General features: G+C 55.0%; 1 protein-coding gene across 1 annotated transcript in view; it reads right to left on the reverse strand.

Moving 5' to 3' along the window:
* Positions 1-5418: 5418 nt before the first annotated feature.
* The window catches only part of Morn1 (MORN repeat containing 1), a 55930-nt gene continuing 47043 nt past the window's right edge, over positions 5419-14305 (reverse strand). The window contains exons 13-14 of the mRNA XM_050153197.1: positions 8199-8242; positions 5419-5693 (exon numbers count right to left, since the gene is read on the reverse strand). Of these exons, the coding sequence (XP_050009154.1) occupies positions 5545-5693; positions 8199-8242 (193 nt within the window). The 3' untranslated portion in view covers positions 5419-5544. The remainder of the gene's footprint in view (positions 5694-8198; positions 8243-14305) is intronic.

Here is a 14305-nt window from a genome sequence, read left to right on the forward strand (position 1 = left end):
GCCCGCCTCGGATTCCGACGGGCTGGGCCTGGGGCTTCCGGCTGCAAGGAGAGAACCCGGCCCTGCGGGACCAGTCCGGCGCCGCCCGGCGCGCAACCCGACTTCCTGCAGCGTCGGGCCCCGGGGACCCCCGACCAGAGTCCAGGCCGGCAGTCGGACGTTCGTGATCGGCCTCGGGCAGAGAGGGTCGCGCCCTTTCCGGAAAGTTCCCGCCAACCGTGCCATGGGGTGCAGCCTATGTGTTACTTAAGATGGTGGGGTCTGGTCTCCTTAAGCGACTCGCTGCTGCCGTCCCGGGTCTCATCACTGCAGCCCCAGTGAGGCTCCTTCCCAAAGCCTCCCGTCCAAGCCAGCAGGATCCCACTGCTGGCGCCCATAGAGGTTTTGTTGCCTCCTTGCCGTCGGAATCCTCCCAGCACATGAGCAGTGTATGTAACACCCCACCCTGGGATCCTTGATTCCTTCCCACTTCTCAGAGGGAGCGTGTAGGCTCTACCCAGCCTAGAGCCAGATCCCTGTCTCCAGCTCTGGGTCTCTCCTTTCAAAACCACTGCCCTGTACTGTCCGGTCCCCGACCCAGAAGCGGAGAGCACTTGCCGAAAGTGGTCTCCGAGGTCCCAGGCCAGGGGCGCAGGGCTTCTTCTGCCAGCACCTGCTTCCACAGAAACTGATCCTCTACAGGTTCTCACAAAGAATTGTCTCGTGAAACTCTTGGAAGATCGAGTATGTCTCGAGTTGCTGAGGTCCCTCGGAGGTGGCCCTGGATGTCTGGCCGGGAGTGGGGAACAACAGCTGACTTAAGGCGTGATTCTTAAAGTTTATCCTTGGAGGGCCTGTGGCTTCTGACAGCTGGGAACAGGACTCCCCGAACTGGTCCAACCCTACCCCTAATCCCACCTCCACCCAGCACAAAGACACCTATAGCCCAGAATCCCCCTTCCAGTAGGGGTGGTATGGCGGCTCCATGCTTGGGCCCCTCACTGGGTTTAGGAGCCTGGAGTGGGTCTGTCCACCCGTGTCCCCTAGCTTGCCATTGTACTAAGTCACTCCACGAGGGAGGACCTCTCAGACTCAGGCTGTCCTACTGGGGGTCCAGCGGCAAACCTGAGGCCTCCAGTCATCACTGTGTAAAGGACAAAGTTGGGGGAGTGGCACCATCGCTATCGTATGGGGATGGATACAGCGGACAGCAGGGCCTGCGGCTAAGGGGCCTTACGACTGAGGTCTAACACAGTTGGCCAAATCCTCCCAAAGCTGTGGTGGGCATGGGTAGACTTGGTGAGAGTCTTCATGTATCTGGCGTGGCAACAGGGCAGCCTGTCTGCTCCTTAGAGAGACAGGCTTCATTTTATGTCAAGAGGGACCTGGGCAGGGTCACCCATACACTCTGCTCTTCCCCACTGCACTGCCTGGTTCCTAAGTCCCTCAGTCCCTTCCTCACCCTGCCTCCTTAGGACACTTGAACCTCCCCAAACTTCCCAGGGTCTCTTCCCTCTGACTCAGAGGCTGTTTGAGGCTGTCTTGCCCTGAGGAAATCTAAGCAGAAAGGAGCAGGCTTGCCAGCCTCCGCCGCTGAAAATTATCTCCTGGGTCAAGGGTCTTGTTGGGATAGGCCTGGGGGCTACCATCACACTATCCAGGATCAAGGGCTCCCAGTGAACTGGCAGGACTAGCCAGGCTGTGTAGGAACCGGTCTGGCAGGCTTGGCCTTGGAACCTCCAGGAAGCCTTAGCTGGGAGGGGCCCAAGTTGAGCACAGCTGGCCTCACACCCGCCTGGCACTGGCACCAAGACCAGGCAACCTGCCCGGGCTGTAGACAGGGCTTGGGGAGGCCTCCTCACAGTGTCCTGAGTGACCAGTCTGGCCAGTGAAAGAGGCTGGGAGGAGCTATGGCCACCTGTGCCAAACAGGCCCAGGGAGAGGGCGGCACAGACCAGGCAGGCCAGCCTAGTTCCAGGCTATGTCCTGATCATGCTGTCCTCTGCTGACCCCAGATGTGTCCCAGGTGGCTTGGAGAGCCAGCTCTCTGAGATGCCTCTGTATGCTTGGGCCTCGAGGGACAGGCAGTTCTCTGTCCCAAGTCTTCTCCTTCCTCTTTTTTCTCAGACCCTGTCTCCTTGCCCCCTTTCCTTCCTTGAATGTCTCCTTCCTCTCCTACTTCCTATCCCTGTCTCTCTCTCTCTGTCTTACACAAGCACAGTGCTTGCCTTGATGCTCTCCTTATCTGCCAAGTGAATGAGGAGCAGACTACAGTCTCCTCCCTTGAGGGTCAGGGATTTGAAGGTATTACATGGGAGAAAGACCTTTGTCTGTGTTGGGGTAGGGAGGGTGGTTCATGCCCTCTAAGTTGTCATGCCCCCCCCCCCGAGTCCCCAAGTGAGGACAGCATGTTTGAAGAGTTCGCAGGGAGGAACCCAGAGGATCTGTCCCACTCCCACAGGGTCTCCGGCCAGTCCGAAGATTTGTCCTGGATCCTCACCTTTGTCAGTCAGAGAGGGAGCTGACTCAGCACGGTTCCTGCCAGGCAGTACACAGGAGTGCACAGATCACAAAGACATGGAGACCACCCACCTGGTCCCTCCCACCCACAGAAGGGAGCCTACCCAGGCAGGACAGAAGCTGTAGCTGCTACTGGACTAGGCATCGGGCCTCTGGATAGACCTGAGGCCACCACATTCAGAGCTAGGGTATACAGCAACCCTCTGGACGTGTGCTCCTGCTGGGCTGCCACCCCAGTCTGGGTATCAGAAGAAGGGATCTCACAGGGGTTACTGGCTGGCAGAGCCTGAGTCATGGGAGCTGCACCCTTAGCCATCCCGGGATAGTGAGGGACCCTCAGGATGGAATCTCCAGGCTTCAATACTGCCCAAGAAGTCAGCTTGACCATGTTGCTGCCCGTGAAGTCCTGGGGCCTGAATGACCTGTGGGCTGGAGGTCAATCTTTCACGTGGCAGGCACTAAAGGGTTGCAAGCTAGGTAGCCTGCAGTTCTTGCACTGGACTGGGCTGGGTGCCCAGTTCCCCTCAAGCAGATGTCCATCCCTAAGACCTGGTTCACTGAACTCGTTTTTATGTATGCTTATCTGTGTGGGTGTACATGTGTGCATGTGTGTGTGTGTGTGTGTGTGTGTGTGTGTGTGTGTGTGTGTAGGTCAGAGGACAATCCTGAGTGTCATTGCTAAGGTGCTGGCCCTCGGGCGCCATCCACCATATTTGTTTATTTAGAGGCATGATCTCTCACTGGGCTGGAGTGTGCCAAGTAGGCAAGCCTAGCTGGGCAGGGAGTCCCAGGAATCCACCCACCTCCACCTCCCAGAACTGGCTGGGATTACACGTGTGTACCACTATACACTGGCTTTTTTTTTTTTAGGGGGGTGGCATTTCTATAGTTTTGATTTTTTTGAGACAGGGTTTCTCTATGTAACCTTGGCTCTCACTGCCTTCGCCCCCTGGCGCTGGGATTAAAGATGTGTGCCATAACAGCCCAGTGAGGGCTTTTTATTTTTTATGAGTTCTGGAGATCAAACTCAGGTCCTCTCCATCCTGAGTTTGGTTTTTGCTATTCTTGTTTAGAGATAGGTTCTGTCTATCTGTATAGCCGAGGCTGGGCTTAAAATCCTCCAAGGGCTGGGATTTCATACCACAGGCCTGGCTCTAGAGCTTGTCTTGGGTATTCAAATTTCATATGCTTGGACCACTCAACAGGGGGTGGGAAGGGGTGGAGCGATAGACAAAAGCATCTGCTCTTGTTCCTGTCCTGTCCAGGCCAGTGCCAGGGACCACAGTTCTCAGGAGACCAGCCTTTGCTGGTGCAGATGCTCTTGGCCAGAAGAGGCAGTGTCATGGCTACCTCTGACTTCCGGATCCTCAGTGGTCCCATCGGGAAGCTAGAGAAGGGCAGGCAGGGGTCTTGCTGACGACTGTGTAGGTGGGCAGGCCAGAGCTGTCTCTGTTTGCAGAGGTGATGTGAGGGGAAGCAGCCCCGCCTGGCACCCTTGCTGGGACAGGCCTGCTGTCTGCGGAGACGCCACTGTGGCACAAGCCCTGTCTGCCATAGCCCACACGGGGTAGTGACTGCAAGTTTCCTGACAAGGGTTTTGTGACTTTAAAAGCTGAGCATGCTTTTGGGGAATTAAATGCTGAAGGACGCCTGGCGATGGGCTGGAAAACGGCCCCTGCTGCAGTTGGTTCCCGGCGATTTGCCTTCCTAAATTGAAACATCATTTTCTTTGTTTTTCTTTTGACAGACATGTGGTTTCCTCTTGAGAAGGAGGAAGGAGCTACAAAATGTTGTGCTGTGTCTGAAGGGCACTCAGGAAGAGATGCTCAGAAGCAGGTTGGGAGGTAGGCTGTCAGGGTCTGCCCCATGGGAAGAAGGGCACCTTTGGGTCACTGGTCACCTCAGTCTCCGGCTCTAGACGGTGGACAGCAGGGCGGAGAACGGTGGCTTCAGCTCTGAGGCCCATAGCTGCGTCCAAGCCTAGGCCACTGACCTTGACTGGGGGCTCTGGCGAAGCAGAGAGGGAAGTCACCTTGCTCCTACGACTCCCTGGAGAATCACTGGGTTGGTGTCCCGCATCACAGGGCTTTAGAGACACAGGTCTCTCTACACAGGCTGTAGTGCCACAGGGGCAGGGCAAAGGAGGGCATGGCGGGGGGTCTGTGGAGCAGTGAGGCAGCGTGCAGCGGCTGTTTCTGTGGGTGTTGCTGGTGTACTGGGCACAGACTTGGCATGCGTCGTCAGGGCAGGAGTTGAGCTCTGATGCCCCTTCCTGTGGCTTGATTTCTTCAGGAAAGAGGGAGCAGTTGGCCAGGTGAGAAGGTAGGCTGTGCTAGCAAAGGACTGGGGTAACCCAGGAGGAGACAGGCCAGAATGAGGGCGTGCCATGTCCCACATACGGAGCAGGGGGCTCAGCCGCTAAAGATGGACAGCCACAGTTCTGAAGCCAGGAGGCAGGGGTTTCTGTAATGGAGTAATCCCTCCTAGGGATGCCTTCCATGTGAGCCAATGGTCAGCTGCTCTGGGCCTCCTCAGCAGCCAGTATACCCCTAGTGGCAATTGTGAAATTCCCTCCAACTACCCTACCATTCCAATGCTGGGGAGGACTAGGCAAGAAGGCCCTCTTCACTTTGCAATGCCATGAGAATCTGACCTGAGGTTGGCCATGCTGGGTGACATAGTTGCCCCCAGTTCCTGCCTTCACAGAAATCTAACGCAGGCTTCCATGGGCCTGAGAATAGTATGGATAGAGCAGAGGGTTTTCAAAGAGCATTTGAGCACTGAGTCCCTTCCTGGGTCCCACAGGACTCCACCTCAACTCAGGGCTAAGTCCCAGGGCCTGCTGGAAGGGGTCCCATGAACGAGCTACCCAGAGTTGGCATGGAGAGTTTTATTGATGTCAGTAGCTATAGGGCTCACACGGACCTGTTCCCAGCTCCAGGCTGTCTAGGAATAGAGGATGTGGTCCCTAGGTGAGGCAGCGTGAACTTCCGATCAGGGGAGGGTGGCCTTCCCTCCTTTATGTCCACCGGCCAGGAGTGGCCTCTAGCTTAGAGCTTCTGGGTGAGCTTCGGGGACATGGGGCCATTGGCTGTCCCCCTTCGCCAAGACTCGCAGGTGTTTGAAGGTGGTGGGCAGCCTGTGGCCCAGGAATGGAGGCGTGGTCACGTCACAGATCATGGCCACATACTCCCCTGGGAGAGATGGGGAAGACTGTCCTCAGGCGAGTGTGGCCACTGTGTCCTTGCCGTCCCCTGGGCATCTCAGCCCCGTCATCTCTTCCTGCCACTGTTCTCTTCGGGTCCCTACACTAGGCCGCTAGGCTAGACTGCCGTCCTGAGGGTGAGTGTTTGGAGCAGGGCAGCCAACTTTTCAGACCCAGGCATCCCGGAGAGTGAGCTAAGTGGTGGTGTTGGGAGAGAGACCAGATGTGTGGACAGCCCTGGGGGGAGGGTGTTTGTCAAACCACAGAGACCCCAGCTCCCAACTGCTAATTAGGCCACGTGGCTGATTTTTGTAAATCCTGGCCGACATTGTTTGTGGAGAAAACACATTGATTTTTCTCTAAATGTTTAAGAAATAGCTGGGCCTCTAAAGGTTTGAGGTGCCTGGTGGGGTCCTGAGGCCCTGGGTGGGGGACTGGGGGAGGAAAAGGCTGGGAGGCTGGGGGAGGGAAAGGCTGAGGGGAACCAGAGGAGGGAAAGGCTGGGGGGCTGGGGGAGGGAAAGGCTGGGGGGCTGGGGAGGAAAAGCACTTTTCCTTTCCATAGTCTGTAAACTGTCTGGAGAGCTTCAAAGTTGGAGAAACCATAAAAAAGAAAATAAGAAATAACAAAAAAGGAAGTTGCCATAGAAACGGCCCTCTCTCCTTCCCCTGAGCCCGCTGGGGCTGGCACCAGAGTGTGGAAAAAGCTCCTTGGCTGGCCCAGGCTCACACCAGGAATGTGGCCGCAGCTGAAACTGGGCTGGAGCAGGCTCCCACCACCGGGTACAGCAGAGCCCAGCCGAGTGACATTCCAGCCACTGAGCAGAGTAGTTTCCCCACCATTCCGGCGAGGCTGAGGCTGTGCCTTCCTGGACAGGATGAGATTGGGCCTGGGGGCTGGAGGAATTTGCTTGGCCGTGGGTCAGTTTCTTCAGAGAAACTAGCTCTAAGAGGCCCACGAGCTGGGGCTAGGGTACTTGGGGAGGGGGACGCACATCCTACCAGTAAAGCACCGGCAGCGGGCCAGGCTCTGGCAGCTGGAAGAAAAGCCCTGCATAGCTACGCCAGAGTGTTCCCAAGCAGCCCATCTCTAGGCGTTCCCAGGAACACACAGCTGCACCAGCCTCGGCCAAGGGTGCTGGCCTGGGGAGCCAGTGTGAGCTCACGGCCGTGGCTGCAGAACCAGGCCACAGGCCTGATCTGACCCTGTTCCTGGGGCCTGTCCCCATCAGATGCAAGAGACTGGCCTGAGAAGTGCTGGCTGGTGCATGTGCTGAAGGCCTGGCCCTGACCCCACATTGTTCATCTGTGGGCTCTTGCTGAGGGGCTTGGCTGTCACCTGGCCTTACCCAGTGTGGCACCCTCAGTCCCTAGAGCTACCACACAACTACAAATCAGGCCTGGAGTTCTGCTGGCAGAGGCCCTGGAACTAAAAGGTTCTTCTCATTCACTGTCCAGAGATGAGGAGATGGGGGTGGGGACTTCCCCCAGGGTCAACCTACAGGCTCCGCAGGGGCTGCGTGAGTGAGGGTGCTCAATTCACTCCTCCCTGTTCCAGACTCTTTTCTTGAGACAAGGTTTCTCTGTGTATTTCTAACTGTCTTGGAACTCGGTCTGTTGACCAGGCTAGCCTCGAACTCAAGAGGTCTACCTGCCTCTGCCTTCCAAGTGCTGGGATTAAAAGCATGCACCGCCACCACCACCGTCATCACCGCCACCGCCACCGCCCAACTCGAGGCTCTTTTTAGTAGCGCCCACCAGCAGAGCTGCAAGCCCAGGCTCACCCTGACCTCAAGGCCCTGCCAGAGTTGTGAGTGCCGGATTTCTTAGGCTTCCCATGACCCTCTGTGAGATGGGTCTGGACCATGCAGCCTATTGGCTTCCCACCAGGATCCCAGAGAGTTTTGGGGACAAGCAGACAAGCATGCATGTCGGCTGCAAGAGCCTGGGCACTTTTAGGGGATGGAACTTGTCCTGTGTTCTGATGAAGTAAAGGCCTTGGCTTCTCTGGCTCTCTGGCACAGAGAGGAGGGCCCAGGTTTGACGGCTTCCCCAAGGCTGAGAGCAACTTTACAAGAGGGGCCCTGGTCCAAAGGCCTCCTACCCAGGCCCAGCTTCGGTACTGCCTGGTCCCTGGGAATCACAACTCTTAAGAAGCCCTGGACCAATGACCCTTTTCCCAAGCCGTGGGCTCTGCTGGCTGAGACCCTAGACTCACAGATTCCTCTTGCTGTCCTAAGGGGATGCTGGGTAGACCAACAGGCAGGGATTCTGTGCTAGGACACATGAGGGCCTGGAAGTGGCTTGTCATTTTCCCCCTTCCGGTCCACACACCTCCACCCACCTCTGGGATGCCTGGGCATATGCCTTCCCTGGACCCCCCCCACACACACACAAGGCCTGTATTGGCGGGGAGCAGTGTCTGTCCCCCAGTTTGCCTCTGCCTTTGTAAGTACAGTGGTGGGCTTCTTTGAGGGTCATACCAAAATGCCTACCTAGATACGCAGCTGTCGATGGCTCTACTGTGGTCCCGTCAGGCCTGCGGGGAGAAGAGGAGGAGCCCTTGAGTGTTCTGCCCAGGCCTCTCTGTGTGTTGATTTCACCCCAACCAAAGCCAGCAGTTCTGGGGCAGAAGCTGGGCCCCAGGTCATCAGAGCCTCTGGTGCCTACCCATGGGTGTCATGCCTTCTCTGAGGCTCCCCTCTATCTTCCACAGCTGTGTCTGGCTATGGTGTCCACTCTTGGAGGGCTCTCCCAAGCAGCCCGTTCCTGACTCTTTGCCCTGTAGGCCCCCACTGATAGAGCTCTGTCTGATGCCTCATAATCCTAGAATTGCTGGGCAGGTGCGTAGCAACCGCCCAGTGACCCTGGCCAGTCTTGCTTCCTCAGAACCAAGGTCTGGCTTTTGGGATGCGAGAGGCTCCTATACTCAGCTGAGCACTGGATGGAGGAGTTAGGAGCTGGTCAGAGAACAGCTGAGGTCTTGGAGGTTGCGGAGGAACACACCCATCTTTCAGGGAGAAGTGACTCAAGGGGCTGGGGAGGAGATGGCTCAGGTAGTAAAGCCCTTGCTTTGTAAACACAAGGACCCGAGTTCAATCCCCAGGACCCATGTAAAAATGTCAGACATGGTGGCCTGTGTTTGTAACCCCAGATCTGGTGAGGTGGAAGCAGAAGAATTCCGGGGGCCATCCAGTCTGGCCTGATTGGTGAGCTCTAGACCAACGTTGTCCTCTGGTTTACACACACACACACACACACGGGGGGGGGGCGGAGGGTAACAAGGCTGAGGTACCCATGTGATTCCTCAGGGTGGGAGAAAAAGGGATAGACCAAGACAAAGGTAGGAAAGAGGTCCCAGTCTGGATCCCCTTTCCCAGAGTCTCTGCTCTGGCTCCTGTGTCTGGGAGATGGAGACCTTCACGGCTGTCCATGGGATCCATGAGAACCCTGTGGGATTCCCAGTAGGTGCGGCTCGTATGACATATGCTTCAAGCTTAAGTTCAAGTCCTGCATGGGGCCCAGGGCCCACACCCTCAGGATCCGAACACGGCCAACCAGCTTCCCCGGGTGGGTCATCTGAGGAGGACCTCGCAAGGCCCTGCTGAATGTGGCCAGTACATGTGGGAAAATGGGTCCCTCTGGCAATCCTGGTTCGGGGTCTCTGAATGAACTGGGTTTTCAGCCTCTTCTCTTTCCTGATGAGAGGATGAGGATGCTGGCTCCGTGTAGACACCTGGCCTCAATCCCAGATGTGTTGAGCTAGGCTGCATGCTGAATGATGGGTCCCCATGGACAGGGAGGAGCCTCAGAACTCCAGCCGCTTGGGGCTCCTCCCTGACCCTGGCCCTCCATCCGGGGCAGCCTGTTTCCTGTCGCTAGTGGCCCAGGGTGGCCCACAGCCAGTGCATACCCAGGGACAGCGACAGCGTGGACAGTCCCTGTCCAGGTGGGGCTGAAGGGACCAGCAGGTTCTGATCCCTTGACAAACTTAAAGACCACATGCCTGGTTTGGGTAATAAAAAATTAAAGACAAAAGATTTTAAAATGACTTCATTTTAAGTAGGGAAAACAGGCCTGGGCTGGGCCCCAAGAGTACCTTAAAGGGAAAGAGATAAATAATTTAGCAGCAGGAATAACTAGAGGCTGTCAGGCTGCCAGCTTTAAGAGAAATAAAGGGGGGTTACAAGAATCTCGAGAGTTCTGAGAGTTTTTAGACAGCCCCAGGGCTTTAAGGAGGCCAGACAGAGCCAGGCAGGAGCTGGCGTCAGAGCTGGTGGTTCACTGGGCAGTGGAAGACATTTGGTGGTCAGGCTGGAGGCCAAGTCTCAGGGAGACCTGAGAAATGGTCTGAGAGAAGTGGGCCACTGAGCCCGGTGGTGGTGGCGCACACCTTTAATCCCAGCACTCGGGAGGCAGGAAGCAGACAGATCGGATCTCGGTGAGTTAGAGGCCAGCCTGCTCTACAGAGCGGATTTCGGGACAGCCAAGGCTCTACACACACACACACACACACACACACACACACACACACACACACACAAATTCTGTCTTGAAAAACAAAAGAACAAACAAAAAGAATTGGGCCAGTCTATGGTTCCTGGTGGCTATGAGGGAGAGGGCCCACTGGCCCCAAAGTCATGGGTTAGGTAGGATCAGAGTGCACACTGTGGACTCAGCAGGAGTTTTAGACCAGAGATCTGGTAGACATTTTGAGACTTGTGTTGCCAACCCTGGGCAGAGAGGGATCAGAAGCTGGGCTTGCATCCTTGAGTAAATTCGCAAGACCCTCCATTCTGCATGACCTACTTAAGAGTTTTTTCCAATTTTCCTTTTACTCTTTTGAGACAGAGTCTCATGTATCCTGGGCTAGCTTCGAACTGACTATATAGACAGGGATGGTTTTGAACTCCTCATCCTCCTTCCTCCACCTCCAGAGTGCTGGGATTGTATGTGTACACCAGCCCAGTTTGTGGGGTAGCAAGCATCGAACCCAGGACTGGGCAAACATGCTACCAACTACATCTCCAGGCCTCTGTTTTGAAATGAGGTCTGTGAAGCCCAAGCTGACCTGGACTACTGAGTGTTGGGATCTTAGCAAAGCATCAGCATACTTGGCTTCTTCGTGTTTTTGATTGGGACTCCTGGTGTGAATTTTTTAATTTCCATTTAAATTTTTAAAATTTTGCTTTAATTAAAAAGTTTGGTGGTGGTGGCTCACGCCTTTAATCCCAGCCCTTGGGAAGCAGAGACAATCAGATCTCAATGAGTTTGAGGCCAGCCTGGTCTACAGAGTGAGTTCTAGGACCGCCAGAAATACACACAGAGAAACCTCTGTCTCGAAAAACCAAAACCAAAAAAAGGAAAAAAAAGTTTGAATCCCAGCTTTTAGAAGGTGAAGGCAAGAGAATTAGGAGTTCAAGCCAGCCTGGGCAATCCGAAGCCCTGTCTAAAACAGACAAGGCTGGCAGTGGGCGAAAGCATTTGATCCTGCACAGCCTGACTGACAACCCTTGGACCCCGTGATGGAAAGAGAACTGACTGACGGCTACAACTTGTCCTTTGACCCCCACACTCTCACACCACACAACACAATAATAATAATAGTAGTAATGATAACTTTTTTGTTTGTTTTTCGGGACAGGGTTTCTCTGTGTAGCAGCCCTAGCCATCCTGGAACTGGCTGTGTAGACCAGGCTGGCCTTGAACTCACAGAGATCCGCCTGCCTCTGCCTCCTGAGTGCTGGGATGAGAGCCGTGTGCCACCACCGTCGGGCAATAATACATTTTTTTTAAAAAGCACAACACAAGAAGCTTGGCCATCACTTCCTGTTCCCTGTGCTCTCATCTCCCAACTCTCGGGATGGTCTGAAGGCCAGCTCCTGGTTGGCACAGCTTCTCTTTTTCAAGGTTCTTCAGCTCCTCCAGAAGGTTTTCGCTTTGGATGGGTCAGCTTTATCCCTGCCAGCTTCTGGATGATCCTGGAGATGGGTGTGGTATCCAGGCCCCACAAGTACGGGGTCTGTGTTCCTGACCGAACTGAGCCCCACTGGTCCCCACAAATTTGACTTGACATCTTAACACCTGCCAGGACTCTGCCTGCCCTTTAACCTTTCCTAGAGAGCATGGAGTCCTTGTCAGTGACGCTCCTCTTTCCTACCCCATTTCTTGGATTTTGATTGAATTTGATCTTTCTTTCTTTCTTTCTTCCTTCCTTCCTTCCTTCCTTCCTTCCTTCCTTCCTTCCTTCCTTCCTTTCTTTCTTTCTTTCTTTCTTTCTTTCTTTCTTTCTCTTATGAGACAAGGTTTCTCTGTGCAGCCCTGGCTGTCCTGGAACTTGCGCTGTAGACCAGACTGGCCTCAAACACAGAGATCCACCTACCTCTGCCTCCCAAGTGCTGGTATTAACAGCGTTCAACACCGAAACCCAGCTGACCATTTTCCTCATTATGGGCTGTAGCCCCATACCCTTTGCTTGCCTGCTGACTTATTTGGTAGCGTGGGGGCAGAGCAGAGAGCCTCCAGAGCGCTAATGCTCCTTGCTGAGCTGCACCCTCAGCTCTTCCCGATCTTTCCTCAGACTCCAGACACTGAATTATGCCCTGTTGAGGTCTTCATGTTGTGTCCATTGAAATGTTTTTGACGGTTACTTGCTTAGAGAAGGTGCCTTCCATCTGAGTTTTGCTTTCAGGACGTCTTGGGCGTGGTTTAAGCTCAGGTTAACTATTCTGAACTACTAAGGGAACTCTGCCAGTACCCTGTGTATTTCGAGGTCTCCAGCTGGATGTCGCCACCCTCATACAGTGGCCCTGTCTTGCCCTGCACATACTGACCTTGGCTCAACGGATTGACTCTGAAGCTTACTTTTTCTTTCTAGTTTTTCGAGACAGGGTTTCTCTGTGTAGCCCTGGCTGTCCTAGAACTCTCTGTAGACCAGGCTGGCTTCAAACGCAGAGATCCTCCTGCTTCTGCCTCCCTTGTTGCTGGGGTTAAAGGCGTGCGCCACCAAACCCAGCTGTGGGGTTCACTCTTTACCCTTCCCAGGCTCTCAGCTCCATCTCCTCCCCCAGGAGACTCCCACACTTGCCAGGGTTCCCTTCCCAACACCGCAGCCGCGAGGCTCATCCTGATCATTTTCCCTCTACCCTTCTATGACTGACTTCCAGTAGCTCTCGTATCTTTTCTGGTTTTCAGCTGCTGCTTCTTTATTTCTGAGGGGACACATATTCTGTCTTGGCTGGAAGCAGAATCTGTTCCCAGAGGGATGAGGGAGCCCAGCTAGTACCAATTCATGTTCTGAGAGTTGAGCAGAGAGGATGCGTGCCAGCTCTCAGTGAAGCCCAGGCTTGGGAAGTGCCCCAAACACCTGGTATGGTCCAAGGATGTACGTCTGAAGGCAGGTGCTCCTCAGCAGAGAGGAGAGCTCGGATGCTTGCTCCCAGAGGCCATTTGATGGACACACTCATGCTTGCCCAGAATTCTACTGCCAGTCAAGCCTGTGAAGCCTGCTACAAGCTACAGGTCACAGATCCAGGGGCCATGGGGTGTCTACGGAGCAGGGTGACTAGTAAGTATTCCTCTGTCTTTCAAGACCACTTGGGCTCTGCTGGAGAGCAACGGCATCACAGGTGCATGGAGGGAGGCTGGTCCCAGGCTGCGCAGACAGACACACAGCAGAGCCTCCTCCATACTCCTGCTGCCACCTGAGTAGCCTGAGACTTGGCGGGGTCTCTCACGGGCTCCCTAGCTACTGTTGAATGCAGAGGACGCGCCCCTGCTACCTGCACCATCCTTCACATGTAGCGCCGGTCCTGACTGCTCAGGGTGTATTTGTGAAGGGCACTGTAAGAACTAAGGAGCCACAGGCTTGTGCGGTGGACTTGTATGACCAGATCTCACAAAGGAGCAGAGACAGCAGAACACAGTGCAGGTCACACAGTGGGCTTCCGATAGCGTGCCTCTCTGCCCACTGCTGCATGGGTGTTTGGCTGGCCCTGCACCTACAGGAGCTCTGGCGGTGCTAGCGTGGGTCTTGCCCTATTGGCCTGTGGTGGTCCAGCTTATGAAACAGATACCTACCACCATCTTTGCTCCTAGCTGGCCTCGTCAGGGGAACTGAAGTAGGGCCTGAGCCTAGTGAGCCCGAGAGGCTCCTGATTCCAGGCTAGAGGGAAAGTTGCAGGGGGTGCAAGATGCAGGTTCCTAAGTCTCTGAGGAACCTATTTGAACCTCAGGGTCAAGGCCAGGTTAAGGCAGGGAGCTGGAGTAGATGCTTCATCCTAGGATTCTCAGGGGTTGAGTGCAGCCAAGCCCCTATACTAACAGACCGTGCTGGTTTAAAGAGCTTCAGAGTCATGAGCCAACCAAGACACGAACTGGGAAAAATTGCCACCCCAGGGCAGCTCTCCAAAAAACCAGGCCAGGCCACCCTTAGCATGAGCCCCAGTGCTTCTGTAACCCCCTGGGACTCCAAACCAAAGTTCCAAAATTAGAACCATCAGCCAGAGCAGTGTGTGTGTACACGTGTATATGTGTGTGTACATGCACACTGACCTGGCCAGTGACATTTGTGCTCCCACAGCCAGGGTGCTGACTCCGGTCC

The sequence above is a fragment of the Alexandromys fortis genome, unplaced genomic scaffold, assembly GCF_014885135.2.
Source record: "Alexandromys fortis isolate MF-2015 unplaced genomic scaffold, M_Fortis_MF-2015_v1.1 scaffold_88, whole genome shotgun sequence".
Classification (NCBI taxonomy): domain Eukaryota; kingdom Metazoa; phylum Chordata; class Mammalia; order Rodentia; family Cricetidae; genus Alexandromys; species Alexandromys fortis.